The sequence below is a fragment of the Lactuca serriola genome, chromosome 1 (assembly GCF_051521515.1).
Source record: "Lactuca serriola cultivar US96UC23 chromosome 1, Lser_US96UC23_V15, whole genome shotgun sequence".
Classification (NCBI taxonomy): Eukaryota; Viridiplantae; Streptophyta; class Magnoliopsida; order Asterales; family Asteraceae; genus Lactuca; species Lactuca serriola.
In genome coordinates this window covers 33,069,946-33,085,345 of record NC_136408.1, presented here as the reverse complement: position 1 = coordinate 33,085,345, position 15,400 = coordinate 33,069,946, and the positions used below count along the sequence as shown (strand labels likewise).

The window sequence follows — 15,400 nt, the reverse complement described above, 5'->3', positions numbered from 1 at the left end:
TTAAATTAAGTGGTAATAATATATTAATATGATACGTTTTTAGGTATATTTTGTGAAATAAATATTTAAAGACATTATATATTCATAACCCAAAAAATATAATAATAGATATTGGTTCATTAACAAATAGTTTTATGCTAAAAAAAATTATTCATATTAAGTACATCTGTCTTATTGTAGGATGTTATGTTTTCAATAAATATATTTGGAAATTTAATAAAATAATTGAATAGGAATAAGTTGTTTATATTATATACTAAAGAGGAATAATTGACATCACATGCAGTTCACGTACGTACAATATGAGGTACAAGTCCTCATTATTTTACCACGGCTTTTGTACCTTCCACAGTTTTGTTTAACAACGACTCATCAATTATTTTTTTTAAGATAAGAGTAAATTACAGTTTAGGTCCCTATTGTATACATTTTTCTGTATGTTCGGTTGTATTAAGAGTAAATTACTGTTTTGGTCCCTATGGTTTTAGTTGTATTTTTAGACGCTTGATACCATCTATCCTCAATTCCTCATGGTTCATGGTTGACTAATCCTTCATTTTTGATCTTTATCCCACTTGACATCACCATTCGGTTAAATACATGAAACGACTAAAATGTCCTGAGTGTTTTTTTTTTTTTTTCAAATTCTTTTTTTTTTTCGCTTTAGAACTATAGGGAAAAAATAAAATATGACAAACAAACTCTTATGTTTCTCCATCTTTATTCTTTACTTATTTTTGTCTATTTTTAAGCAATAAACTTTTCAAAATCGTCTATATAGCTACTCAACTTATTTTTGTCCAATTTTAGATAATGAAATTTTCAAAATTATTTTATTTTAATCATGTAAGTAGGTTAATGGCTATAGCCTATTACAAAGAGTAAAATAAGACGGTTTTAAAAAATTCCTTACGTAAAAGTTGATAAAAATAAGTTCAATCACTAACAGTAGATGATTTTAGAAAGTTTATTACATAAAAATATTAAGTTATTAGGTGTAAAACTCATGTATTATATGGGTTAATTAAAAAAAATATAAAAATTTCAAATATATAAAAATATATTTGAAATCTTTGTATTTGTTGTATACTAGGTGTAAGACTTATGTATTACATGAGTTAATTAAAAAAATTAAATGTAAATGTCTAAATATTTAAGAACTTTGGATTTATAAAAAAAAAAATAAGAAAACTAATGACTTGTTAAAATTGATGTTTTTATCTTTTAAGTTTAAATAAATAAACAAAATAAACTAATGAGTTTTAGTTTGAGAATTTTGAAAATAAGAAGGTAAGTCTATTAATAAAATTGATATTCATTTATTACTACATTTATTATAATTATTACATTAAATTATTATATGGAATTTATTAAAATAGAAAAACCCATAAAATGACATGTGGAAAAGAAATTAATTCAAAATAATAAGACATTTGACAAATTGAATGAGAGTATGACATATGACAAAAAAAAACCTTTATTTATTAGAGTAGATAAAAATGGACAGATGAAATAATTTGTTTGTCATTTTTAACATATCCACTTATTATTATTATTATTATTAATGAGTCCTACCATCCGCCATATATTACCGCTATTGTCGTGAGATTTTGCTAATAATATACTAGGTTTTAGTTTTGACCTTCTTATTTTATATTCAAAAGACTAAGGTCCTGTTTGATTGATATTTTTTCAGGTTCAAACAGATCTTTCTGGCTCAATGGACCGGAAAGACTGTTTGATATGTACAAAAAAATGGGTCTTTCCCGGTAAGATATATGACCAGAAAGTTTTAAAACCATATATTTTTGGCTGAAAAGACAAGTGTGTCCCAAATTCCGTCTCTTTCTTTCTTGCATTATTAGTTTCTTTTAAATGATTTTTTTAATTTTTTTATTGAATTCTTATATATTAATAAATATTATTTTTAAATACTTATGTATTAATTAATATTATTTTATTGGACTATTAATTTCTTTTAAATAGTTATTTTTTTATTTCTTTTTATTGGATTATTATATATTAAAAAATATTATTTATAAATATATAATATTTATATATTAATAAATATTAATTTATTGGATTATTAATTTCTTTTAGTTAATTTTTTAATTCATTTTTATTGGATTATTTTTTTTTGGACAAAAATACAATCATCCTTATATATTTTGAAAAAAATCTATCAATCCAACCACTATCGGATATAAACCGAGTCAATAATCACATGTTTAGTTATAAGAAAATTTTAAAATTGCTAGAAAGAATAACGACGTAACATTCACTTGAAAAAAACAAAAAACAACTTAATCGACATTCTATTTGAATTTTAAATGATTATTATGTAATTTTGATTTTGTATGACAATTTGTATGTTTTTATAATTATTCAGCAATTTCATCCATCACAATATAGAACAATAGGGTAATATTGTCATTTTTCATTATTCAGCACACTCAATCAAATGTACAATCAAACAACATGGTTTTTTTCCTAGTCAGAAAACTTTCCCATACAACACTTTTCTAGACAGAACTTTCTCGGACAGAAATTATCAAACGGGGTCTAAGAAACAATGTTATCTAACAATACCTATCGTTTTCTTCATTGATTCAAACAACATTTCATATCGAAACTTCCAAATGCTCCACTAAACCGTAATGAACATTGTTATCTTAAGACAATTGAACCATTGAAAGAAAAATACAATATCAACAAAAAACTGACATATCCATAACTAGGGATGAGCATAAGTTGGTATCCGCCTTATTTCGTGAGAACCGGAACCAGTCTAGGCAGTTCTTAAATTTTTGAAACCAATCCCGGAACCCACGGTACCAGTTCCAAGAGCAGGTAACCCAGTTACATCTATTTTATTAACTTTTGTCAATAAAACTGCAATTTAGTTCGGTCCAAATCGAATCAATTCAGATTAAAAACGGACAAAATCAGATCAATATACAATAAACTTGTCTGAATAACACACACATATTCATATAAAATACTAATATATATATATATATATATATATATATATATATATATATATATATATATATATATATATATATATATACACCAGTTTCGACGGGTACCCAACAAGTAGCAGTTCTGAAAAAATGAGAACCGGAATCGCTTAAGGCGATTCCAGTTCCAGAACCATCAGTTCCAAGGCGGTTCCGATTTCAAAAGTGGATACCCAGTTCCGATGCTCATCCCTATCCAGAACCCATAAACAGACAAGACATACTCTGAGGAGGTAGGGGATGTGCAACCACGGGCCTATGTCGTCAAAGGGGCTTGATTTTTTATTTATTATTATTATTATTATTATTATTATTATATTTACGTATCAGGAAAATTTCGTTGCTAATCCATTACAAATATTCTAATTCGTTTGAATCATATAGCTTCTGTCAAGATTCTATTGTTAATTACATCTGTTGATTATTTGCAACTGAACAATTTTTATATTTTAATCCTACTCGCTAATATAATTAATGACGGTTAATTAGATGTTGAATCTATACAGACGTAGTCAACGGACGATATGTGACCAAATAGCTATCATGGTTGGGCATCGCAGAAAGATATATTTCACACTTTCCTCCTGATATTACATTTTTCTTTTAGTGTTAGATTACAGTCGTCATAACTACTCACCGACACCTCAGTATAAAATAGCAAATTTGCGTTTTTTAGCATACCTTGTTACAATGAGCTAGTGGATACATTTTAATATTAAATTGTTGCTCACAGAACTTTAGAAATTTGTTTTATTTTTCTTAAAACGTTAAAGTTTGTCTTAACATTCTTTTCCCGCTTTTCACTTTTAAAGAAAATGTAAACGTAAAATGAAAAATGGAAACGGTATTAGATAAAGGTTAGTAACTGTGTTTATTGTGTAAAATGACCCCTTGAAGATAAACACAATCCTACTACCATACAAATGAACATCAAATAAGTTGTGCATTTTGTGGATCTAGTTTTTAGAATGCAGGAAGAAAAATATTAAAAATAAATGATCTTAAAAACTATATCGTCTGGTTCTCCGTTGGAAAAAGCCATAAATCTTTATATCAATAGGATATTTAAAGGTGAGATTTGATTGTCTTAGAGGGTTCAGTATCTTTTGATACCCTATTTACCAATTTTAAACCTAATATGGGAGATTAATACTCTAGTGACTCAGTTTCAATTACAAGACACTGCTTATTCTTTCATAGCATCTTTTGATACCCAGTTTACCCATCTTTTAAACGTTATTCTTTCATATAATTTTTTTTAGGGATATTCATAATTGATCATTAACAATAAACAATGGTTGATATAATCAAAATAACAAGTTTTTTTTTTTTTTTTTTTTTTTTTTTTTTTGTGTGATTTGGAAAATGGCAATTTGTTCAAAATGGGTCATTCCAAGTTTATATCACATTAAAATTATTTTTTCTCACAAAAAAATATATTTCAAACTGATATTCAAGATCATTCTAGACAAAAAAAAATCATATATTTTTGAAGATGATCTGATTTTCCAGTTTCTTTCTTCGGTTACACTTTTTGTGTTTTTCTAAGATGATCTGATTTTCAGTTTCCTCCGGTTTGTCAATTCTGGTTGTTTTCGTTTTAAAAACAATTGCTCGGATTTATAAACTAGTTTGATTTAATTTATTTTTAATCGTGTGTATTTTTTGTCAACGACATACTAATTGCTTCAAAAAACAACTATACCCCTTTCAGTGTTTCAGACTACCGATAGTAACTCTATGTTATTCATATATGTTAATATTGAATATTTGGATTGAATGATTCAATTGGTTAAACTGATAAATAAGTATGTCATTTCCTGATATATTTGCAAAAGTATTGTAACTACAACGATGTGGAAGTACAATAATATGTCTGTTTGCTTTGCTTCAAATGATTAATCTTTTTAAAATAACATAAATATGTGAATATAAAATTTCAATCATGTATTATGTAATAAGTTACTTGAGATACATCATTTGATTATAATAATAATTATACCTTTTTAATATGTTTTTTTTACATTTATACAAATCATTATATATACGTCGTTATAATAAAAATGATTTGACAATTGCTTTGCCGGAAAAATTCATGTGTTCTCTTCACCAGAAAAATTCTTAAAATAAAAATATTGAATTTGTTCTACAATTAAAACTGCGCATGTACAATCTTCCCTAATAAATAATAAATCTTCCCTAATAAATGAAAATAATTTTGCCACATGTCACTCTCTCATTAACTTGGACACATGTCATTTTTTGGTATTTTTGAATAAATATTTTTCCATGTGTTATTTTCTCGTTGTTTAATTTTTTTTAATTAACACATCATATTTAAACCTCAATTATTAATTGTCTTATTTGAAAATAATAATTAAATTACAATATTACAACTCATATTATTAAATATGTTTCATTTTAAATTCAAATTTTAAATTTTAAATTTTAAATTTAAATAAATTTTTGTTTAAACCTTCATATTTAATTTTTTTGTTTTATTCAACCCGTATAACATACGGGTCTCACAACTAGTACTCAATAAAACACATTAGATATCTGGTAGTCGGTATTGTTAAGATGATGTTTTGTTATTTCGATTAAGAATGTTGGCAATGGAAAACACACAATTAAAAATAAATTAAACAAAAAATGGAACAATTCTAGAATCCCAAACGGAAAACGGGAAAACTAAAAGGTCAAATTATTTAGAAAAATATATAGAAAACACAAAACCATAATACTAAAATAATAATAATAATAATAATAATAATAATAATAATAATAATTAATAAAAATAAAAATAAACAGTTCATCGGGAAAAAAACAAAAAATATAACTGAAAAGTCAAATCATTTTAGTAAATCAATAAATAACAAAAAATGTAGCAGATGAATAGGCTTCGTCTTAAATCGTTTGCGGTTTCAAAAAAAAAAATAATAGACAAAACTTCAAAAATAATCCTTGTGGTTTTCGAAAATATCAAGTTTAGTCCTTAAGTTCAAAAAACCTCACAGATGGTCCCTGTGGTTTCAAAACTTTTAACAAATGGTCATTTTCGCTAACTTCGTTATCTTTTGACCGTTAGGTGAAGGGTATTTCTGTCATTTCACTACCACATGGACCATTTATGAAGTTTTTGCCTTATTTAATAAAAAATATAATTATTTAATATTAAAGGACTCTCTCTCTCTCTCTCTCTCTCCCCCTCCAGTTACCGACAATCATCAAGAACCCATCCACACACTCTCTCTCACTAAACTTTGGAGGGATTCGTTCACTGGAAAATCCGATGTAGTATCTCAAGATTCTGAATGTTGGCAAAGATGTTCTCTCAAGCAATTCTTTGAACACCTTCAGTGCACGACTTATCTTCCCCACTTTCCAACCCATTTATTAAACTATCAATATCCAGAGCATGCGAATTAAACCTTCCCCTTATACATCCAGTTCATCAAATAAAAAGATCATGCATAAGGGGGGAAATACGAAATTGAAGAAATAGAGTCAAATAAGAGAGATTAAACACTAGAACAAGAATAATAAGAAAATGCAGAACTCTAAGAGCAACAAAGAACTCAAAAATCAACAGATATGAATGTGATTTATGGATTTTAGAAGTGATTTGAATAGAAAAGGGAGTTGGACTCCTGTTCGTCGGGTTCAGTTCGTCTGATGCTAGAGTGTTGTTGGTGACAGAGAGGAGGGAGATGGAGGGTTGTCGGGGACATCGGCGTTTTCTGGCAAGCATTGGAGGAGAGAGGCGGCGACGACTTCTTTTCATTTTTGGGTGTCTCCGGTGATCTTCACGATCAGATCTAACCCACTAGAACGAGAGAGGCATGGAGCTGGGCAATTAACTGTAGTGGAGGTTGTTTGGGCTTTTCACTCTAGGGAAGGAACAGGGAGAGTGTTAGAGAGATATATAAGAGAGGGGTAGGTTTGGCCATTTGGGTACATATTGGTTTCTTAGGCGATGATGATGGTGGTGGTAGCCCCAACGATGGTGAGGCCAGTGAGATGGCGAGACCTGATGAATGACAACGTCGATATATGCCGGAGACGAAGGGGTTTGCCGGAATACAATTTTTTGTGTATATTTGGACTGTGGATGAAGTGTCGTGGTGGCAGATCTAGATGAAGTTTAGACTTTTAATTTGGAGAGAGAGAGAGAGAGAGAGAGAGAGAGAGAGAGAGAGAGAGAGACCCATTTAATATTTATTTTAAAAAAAAATAATTAAAAACCTCATAAATGGTCCCTGTGTAGTGAAATGACAAAAATACCCTTAACTTAACGGCTAAATGGTAACGGAGTTAGTTTTTGAACTTATAGACTAAACTTGATATTTTCGGAAATCACAAGGACCATTTTTGAAGTTTTGTCAAAATAATATTAATGATAATAGTGATAAAAAAAACATAATAATGTTTTTTTAAATTACAATGATTTTTACAAAAATAAATTTAAAACATAGCGGTTTTATTGAAAAAAATATATGACATTTAACGATGACCTTCTATAATAGAAAGAACTAAAAGTAGGATGCTATAATACACAAATAAATGAAAGTATGTTAAAGTTTTTCGATTTAGCCCTAGCATATACAATCAAGAGTGCCTAGAAAATCAGCTCAAGGTTGCATTATTTCATTAAGATAACCATTTTTACAACCTCAAAAGTGAAAGAAACTACTCTTTTATAATTTATCACATTGCCTCTTACCTATACAACCTGTTTACAATTTAATTCTCGTGTAAAAACACTGATGATGATAAATATGTTTAGAGAAAGCTCTGGGTACAAAGATTATAACCAGATATGAGAGAAGAAAGTGCAAATGCAAGAAAAGCCAAAAAAGAGATTCCTATTGATGCAGTTGCCATTTGTGTGAACTCATCTTTTCCCCAATTTGACACCCAATCATCCACTCTAGTGGCTGCTGAAGATGATGCTGATATCAACAGATAAGCAAGTATCTACAGTCATAATATAAATTATGTTATTTAGTTAATACAAAACAGATGAGCTACAAAACTCACATGACAGGACATGACTAAAGATTGAGATCTGAGAATAGTCTAACTCCGCCAAATGCAGTACAATCTGTTCTGTTATGTCCTGTCATGTGGGCCCTACACAAGTACAACATAAAAAATACATGATGTGGTTGAGGTGCTTGCCTGGTCAATTAGGAAGTCAAAGTGAGGGCGAAGAGAGTATGAGATGATATGGTTTCCATTAATTAAGAGGTATGTCATGTCAATTGCTTGAAATGCTGCGTATGCAAAAGCAATAGCATTCACACCTACCACATACCTACACAAGCAAATGAGGGAATGGATGATATAATTGAATAATAACAATTATAAAACACTTTAAAGATGTTGATTGTAAAAATGGGATGCCTGAATAACTTTCTAGGGCTAACTTCGATGAAGAGGACATTCAAGACTTGTGCACTAACAATTATTCAAAAATGAATCTTTGTCCCGTATTTGTAGGTGGAACAACATATTGCAATTTTTGTCTCATACTCTCATTTATATCGTTCTCAATCCCTAAAAGTCAAAAACAATACAACCTGTTCTGTTCTAATACCCATGACTTTAAATCTAAGATTACTACCTTAATATAGTAATAGCCATAACTTTTAGAGTTTATTACAACTAATTATCTGATTATGATTCTTGAACATTGCAAGAATCCCTTTGAGATCATACCCAAACGCCCATTATTCTCCTTTCTTGGAGAACATCCACTAAGGATGCATTCCTTAGGTATACTTGCAAAATTATTGCTCACTTTATTCGTTTGGAGAAAAAAAAGAATAGATCCCTTCTACTTTAGAGCAGAATTGTTCGAACTAGTAAAAACAAAAGATCAAAATTTCAAATTTAAACCCCTTAGTTTTAGTATAAAACCCTAAAAATTTACACATTTAAGTAAGCAAAGAGTTATTTTTAGTTCACTCTTTAAACTAGCCATAAGACCAATTTCTTGGTAAAGGATCATATAAATAAATAAAAAATTGTTCCAATTGATTTCAAATTCGGGTAATTACCAAGTTTCTTCTTACGAATTTTACCTGTACTCCCTGTATCGATCGAAGGAATCACCGCTCCACCCTTGAGTTTTATCAGCTGCCATCACAGAGAACGCAATCAGGCATAATATCAACTCCAATACCCTAAACCCTAACGCTGATCTGTCAACCATCACTTCTCTTTTCGACCTCCTCAATCCCGGCGTCGCTACCCTAGACCTTCTCTCTCCTCCTGCACCACCGTTTCCCTCTTCAAGACCGCCGGGGCCTACCTTCGTGACGCCAGTCACCGATTCCTCCCTCGCCGATCGGTTATAGGCTACCGTAGGCGACTGAGATTTTTCCGGCGGTTGTAGATTTAAGGTCTGAGGAAGCTTTTGATGGTGCGAAGTAGGAGATCTTGAGGAAGTATAGTACTTGTCGACAGCGACGATGGCTTTAGAAGGGGCATAGGATAATTCGTCGGGTTGAAGAGGTGAAGTACCAGGAGAGTAGTACTCTTCGGTGTCGGAGGTTGATTTGTTGTTTGTGGTGGTGCGGTGGTGGCGTTTGTCATCTTTGTGGTTGTCCATGGCGATTTGCCGCGGTGGTGGGAAGATAAATGAAAGGAAGTTCCAAGTTTAAAAGGGCCCAGAGGAGATGGAGAGAGAGGGAAAAAGGAGAAAAACCTTTGTGTGGGTTTGGGACCAAATGTAAAAAATAATTTAATCATTTGCATATAAATAATTTTTCATTTCAAATTATATTCTTCGGGACGACCTGAGTCGACAGTTTGATGACTTTTTTCTTTAATAAAATAAAAAACAATTTAAATTAATAATATAAAAATATTTGTTATAACTTTATAATAATATAATTCATAAAATCATTAGATAAATTTTAAATAAATGTCCCACTACACATATACATAGTAAAAAGTGTTCCAACATTTACTTTGAGAGTAAGCTTTCCCTGACTTATAAAGCCCACACAAACAATGTTGCCCCTTTTATTCTTTTCTTTTCCTTCAACCAATCATATTCTAACATATGCACACACAGCCTTTTCAAAATAAGAAGACACCATTTAAATTAATTATGAAAATTATATATATATATATATATATATATATATATATATATATATATAAGGCACTAATTGAAATATATATATTAAGCCTGATAACAATGGAGATATAGACAATTTAAATATTTAGACAAAAAATTGTTTCTAATTATTTATGGATCAAATAATAACCTCATATAATCAATTGCAAATCATTAACAAATAAAAATGATTACTAAATAGCAAAAGTTCATTTCACAAAATAATATTACCTTTATTTTCACCGGTTTATGATATCAGTTTATTAAAATATAAAAATTTATTAAACAGTCAAACTCTTATTATAGAGTAAATTACATGAATGGTCCCTATGGTTTGGGGTAATTTGCATGTTTGGTCTCTAACTTATTTTTTTAACTCGGAAGGTCCCTATTGTTTGTTTTTGTTGCGCGTTTGGTCCCTGTCTTACCTAAATAGACTATTTTGCCTTTGATTTTTTAATTTATTTTAATGCACACCCCAACCCTACTTCCACCACACCCTATCTTACCTTACCTATTCCATCTTATTTAAATAAAATAAAAAATCAAGGGAAAAATAGTCTTTTTAGGTAAGACGGGGACCAAGCACACAACAAAAACAAATTGTAGGGACCTTCCGAGTTAAAAAATAACTTAGGGACCAAAAATGCAAATTATCCCAAACCATAGGGACCATTCGTGTAATTTAATCCTTATTATATTATTATTACAAGGAAAAAAATATAAAAATAGTCTTTACTGTTTGTATTTTCTTTACCAAAAAGTACAAAATTTTCAACATTAAAAGATAATATTATTTGAAGGTTTCATTGTGTATCGTAGGTGGAGGCAGCTAGAGACAGTGGCCAGAGAAAAACAGAGATTGGGACAAAGAGGTGAAGTAGGACATCGAAGTGCTTTTTAGTTTGGGGTGTTGTGGTGAGAGCAGATACAAGTCGGAAGTGGCAGGGAAATACTATTATCATTACGTCCGTTGGTTTGGGATTTCGATTACCTCCCGCTTTAAAAAATTTCTCCGACCATCTACCCCCGTTTATAATTGTTGCAAACATATGCTATATGTCATACGTGGTTTTCTCAAACTAAAATTATTTTAGCGTTGCATTTGGGTTTTTTGTAGTTTAAGAAAGCACCATTGAAAAAGAACCTTTACCCCTACGAATATATATATATATATATATATATATATATATATATATATATATATATATATATATATATATATATATATATATATATATATATATATATATATATAACGTGTAGAAAATGAGACAACAAGTTTTGGTTATTTTGATGGTTTTCTTCTTCTGTGGGGGTGCAATGAGGTAGAGAAGAAGCAGATGACGGTAGTATGATGTTCACTATTGAAGTGAAAACGAAGTGGTGGATTTTAATCTAAAAAAAATATATTAGAAATAATAAAAGACAATGAAAAAAAAAATACATAAATAAGGATAGATTGATAATTTGTTAAGAACTTAACGGATTCTAGTTAGTGGTGTTAGAATCAAATCCACAACCAAATTTACAAAATAGGCTATTTTTACAAATTAAAAGTTTTTTTTCTTTTACTTTATCCACAAAAAGCAAACCATAAGGGTCATTCTTAAAGTTCTCTATATGTACAGAATCAACAAAACAAGAACATCTCAACACTATCTCATACAAACTCTTTCAATAAAAGGTTAACGTAAATTACATGAATGGTTCCTGTGGTTTGAAATAATTTATGTATTTAGTTCCTCACTTGTTTTTTTAACTCGAACAGTCCGTCATTGTATGTTTTCGTTGAGTTTTTGGTCCTTGCAAGATGTATAAATACTATTTAGCCATTCTTTATTATTATTATTATTATTTTTTTATTTATTTTATAGTTTAAATTTAAAAGAATTAAAAGATGATCCGCCACTATCTCTACCCGACCGACTTTCACACCCATGTTTTTTGAAAATGGAAGCCAAGCAACCCAAAAACATACACCATCACAAAATAACTTTAGTCTCAGCTTTCCGGCTAACCACTTAACCATTAAACCACCAAGTACGCCACTAATGTCGTCACCTACCACCGGTGCTCGTGCTCGTTAACATCGTGATATATTCCCTACCTTCAAACTTAAGAACCCTAAACGTGGACCACATTACAGGTGACCCCTTCTCATCGATGATCATACTAACAAACCCCATTCACGATTTTGTTTAAGAAACACAACAGTAGGAGCAACCACATACCCGTTTCATCTTGATGCATGTAGTGTGGTGAAGATATTATTTACGTATGTTGCACATAGACAATTATCCAAAAGTGAAACTATGTCCCATGTTTTTAAGTGGGACAACAAACAACATATAGGTAAAAAAATTGTTGACACGGGTACCAATCCCTACACGCTAAAGACGGTGCAACATGTTATGTCCTAAACTCCTAATATTCATGTTTATAAATATAAAGGTACCTTAACGAAGACAAAAGGTCAAATTTTCAAATTGCATATGATATCCTAAAAATTAAAAATTTTAATTAAGCACGTATATTTCTTGGTGAATAATCGCAAAAATAAATTATTTGTTCCAATTAAGACTGAACTTAGACCATCCAAAATGGTGAGTCCAAGAGTTGAACAAGTCATTCATTGGATTAAACTCTACCTTAGTAAAATGTTACATTGGCATGCATTCAATGGATTTGAAGTTCAATGGCAATTGAAGACTTCAATGAGAAAAATAATAGTTTTTAACTCTTAAATATATACTATAAGTTAGGTTTTAAGCTTTTCTATTCAACTTTTTAGAGTTTAATGCATTATAACAAAGTTAATAAAACTAAAAAAAAAATGATAGTTCTATAATTGCTTGTCAGGCCTCAATTCGTGTAATTATTAGATAAAATGAAAATCTGTAATTACAAGTTTCTTTGATAAGAATTATACCTGTACTCTCTGTATCGATCGAACGAGTCACCGCTCCACCCTTGAGTTTTATCAGTTGCCATCACAGAGAACGCAATCACGCTTAATATCAACTCCAATACCCTAAACACTAATGCTGATCTGTCAACCATTACTTCTCTTTTCGACCTCCTCAATCCCAGCGTACCCACGCTAGACCTTCTCTCTCTTCCTGCACCACCGTTTCCCTCTTCAACACCGCCGGGACCTACCTTCCTGACACCAGTCACTGAGTCCTCCCTCGCAGATCGGTTATAAGCTACTGTAGACAACTGAGCTTTTGCCGGAGGCTTGTCGAAAGCGACGATGGCTTTAGAAGGAGAAGATGGGAATTCATCCTGTTGAAGAGGCGAACCGCTAGTGGAGTGGAACACGTCGTCCTGGGAGTCGGTGTGGGATATTGATTGGTTGTTAGTGGTGGCACCGTGGTGGCGCTTGGCGTCTTTGTTGTTGTTCATGGTAATTTTCCAGTGGTGGGAACTGGGAAGAGAATTGAAAGGAAGTTCCAAGTTTAAAAAGGGCCAGAGGAGATGGAGAGAGAGGGAAAAAGGAAAAAACTTTTTTCCAAAACCAAATATAAAAAATAATAATTTAATTATTGGCATATAATTTTTTTTAGTTTCAATTTTGTATTATTTGGGACGACCAGAGTCAACAGTTTGATCGACTATTTTCTTATTAGGATTCATGTTCGATTTCAACCTCGAATCTCATGATATGTATAAAATATTTATCAAGGTTATATTTAAGAAAATGAATTTGATTTGACTTTAAGAATGTTGAAACTTAGGTAAAATTTGAAGAATTCGACAAAGATTTAAGTTAAATTCTTAACCATACGTGAATTTGACCATTATAGTCAAGTTTCGACAATGTATCATGTTATTTGTACTTTTGGCAATGAATTAGAGAAAATGACTTAGGAGGGTAACTATCTTTTATATGTGTTCACAACAATTTTTTTTTTTTTTTTGTATATAATAAAACAACTAACTTGTTTTAACTGTTTAAATTACATCAATATTACCGGCTAATTAGGGGTGTAAGTGAGCCGAGCTACTCGCGAGCTACTCGGGATCGACTCGTTAAAAGCTGAACTCGAGATCGAATTAAACGAGCCCGAGCCGAGCTCGAGCCCAAATATGAGGCTCGTTTATTAAACGAGCTCGAGCCGAGCTTCAGCTAGTGGGCTCGTGAGCCTAAATGAGCCTATATATATATATATATATATATATATATATATATATATATATATATATATATATATATATATATATATGTGTGTGTGTGTGTGTGTGTGTGTGAGTGTGTATATATATATAGGCTCGTTTAAGCTCGTTTAGGCTCGCGAGCTCACTAAATTGTTCACGAGCCGAGCTCGAGCTTCATTTTAAGGCTCGAATCGAGCTTGAGCTCAAGCTTCTTCAAAATTAAACGAGCCGAGCTCGAGCTTGGTCAGGCTCGGGCTCGGCTCGGCTCGTTTACACCCCTACGGCTAATACATGTTTTAACCGGTAACTCAAAAGGAAAATGACTTAAGAGGGTAACTACTTCTTATCCCTGTTCACATGTTGGCAACTTCTTATTTTTTGTACATAAGAAAGCAACTAACTTGTTTTAACTGTGTAACATATCAAAAATCATGACCAAAAATTTCATTTTTAATTTAATACTAAAACCATAATTGTCAAACAATTTATTTAATACTCTAGCATCGGGCCCCGCCCGACATCAGGCCTCGCCTGGCATCGAGCCCCGCTCAGTATACAGATCCGTCTCTTTTAGGCCCCGCCCGCTAAACACATACAATCATATAAGATGCTAACATATAAAAAAACATATTTTATTATATCTTTGTCCTAAAAAACATACTCTACTAATGATGAGATACGGAACATCGTCTGTACTCAGCTAGTGATGAGATACGGGACCTCGCCCACACTCACCTCCCTACCAGGCACATACAAGTATCACACAGACAACAAGTATAATCTAACATACAAACATTCTTCGGGCACCCGCTCGACATCGGACCTTGGTATAGAATAACATACTAGCATACCATGCCTAGGGCTAACCCCCGGGTCTTCCTACTCATAGACTACATAGGTTGGCATTGTGGCCTTAGACTCATTCACGCAGTGAGGAGACTCACCTTGCACTGCTGAAGCCCTGGCTGGAACTAGCTGAGTATGGACGGAGTTTCGTATCTCATTATTAGCAGAGTATGTTTCTTTATGTATTAGCATGTTATATGATTGCATGTGTTTAGTGGGTAGGGCCTAAGAGAGACATATC

The 15,400-nt window shown here is 31.4% G+C and overlaps 1 protein-coding gene across 2 annotated transcripts; it reads right to left on the bottom strand.

Annotated features, from left to right (window-relative positions):
- Nucleotides 1-7,649: 7,649 nt before the first annotated feature.
- LOC145081465 (CASP-like protein 4A3) lies at nucleotides 7,650-13,604 on the bottom strand. 2 transcript variants are annotated; one of them, XM_079023246.1, is made up of 3 exons: nucleotides 13,085-13,604; nucleotides 8,205-8,340; nucleotides 7,650-8,000 (listed from the first exon to the last, which is right to left on the bottom strand). In XM_079023246.1, the coding sequence occupies exons 1-3, from the start codon at nucleotides 13,558-13,560 to the stop codon at nucleotides 7,806-7,808; spliced, it is 807 nt and encodes a 268-aa protein (XP_078879372.1). In that variant the 5' UTR covers nucleotides 13,561-13,604; the 3' UTR covers nucleotides 7,650-7,805. The 2 variants fall into 2 exon arrangements, with proteins under 2 accessions (XP_078879372.1, XP_078879371.1); XM_079023245.1 differs by lacking the exon at nucleotides 13,085-13,604 and adding an exon at nucleotides 9,110-9,781.
- Between the last annotated feature and the right edge of the window lie 1,796 nt (nucleotides 13,605-15,400).

Excerpts from the sequence above, each read along its gene's own strand:
- LOC145081465 (XM_079023245.1), bottom strand. The coding sequence starts at position 9,639 with ATGGACAACCACAAAGATGACAAACGCCACCACCGCACCACCACAAAC. Across the intron at positions 8,341-9,109 it reads GATCGATACAGGGAGTACAG|GTATGTGGTAGGTGTGAATG; the intron begins GTAAAATTCGTA and ends TTGCTTGTGTAG. Across the intron at positions 8,001-8,204 it reads TTGACTTCCTAATTGACCAG|ATACTTGCTTATCTGTTGAT; the intron begins GCAAGCACCTCA and ends TTATGACTGTAG.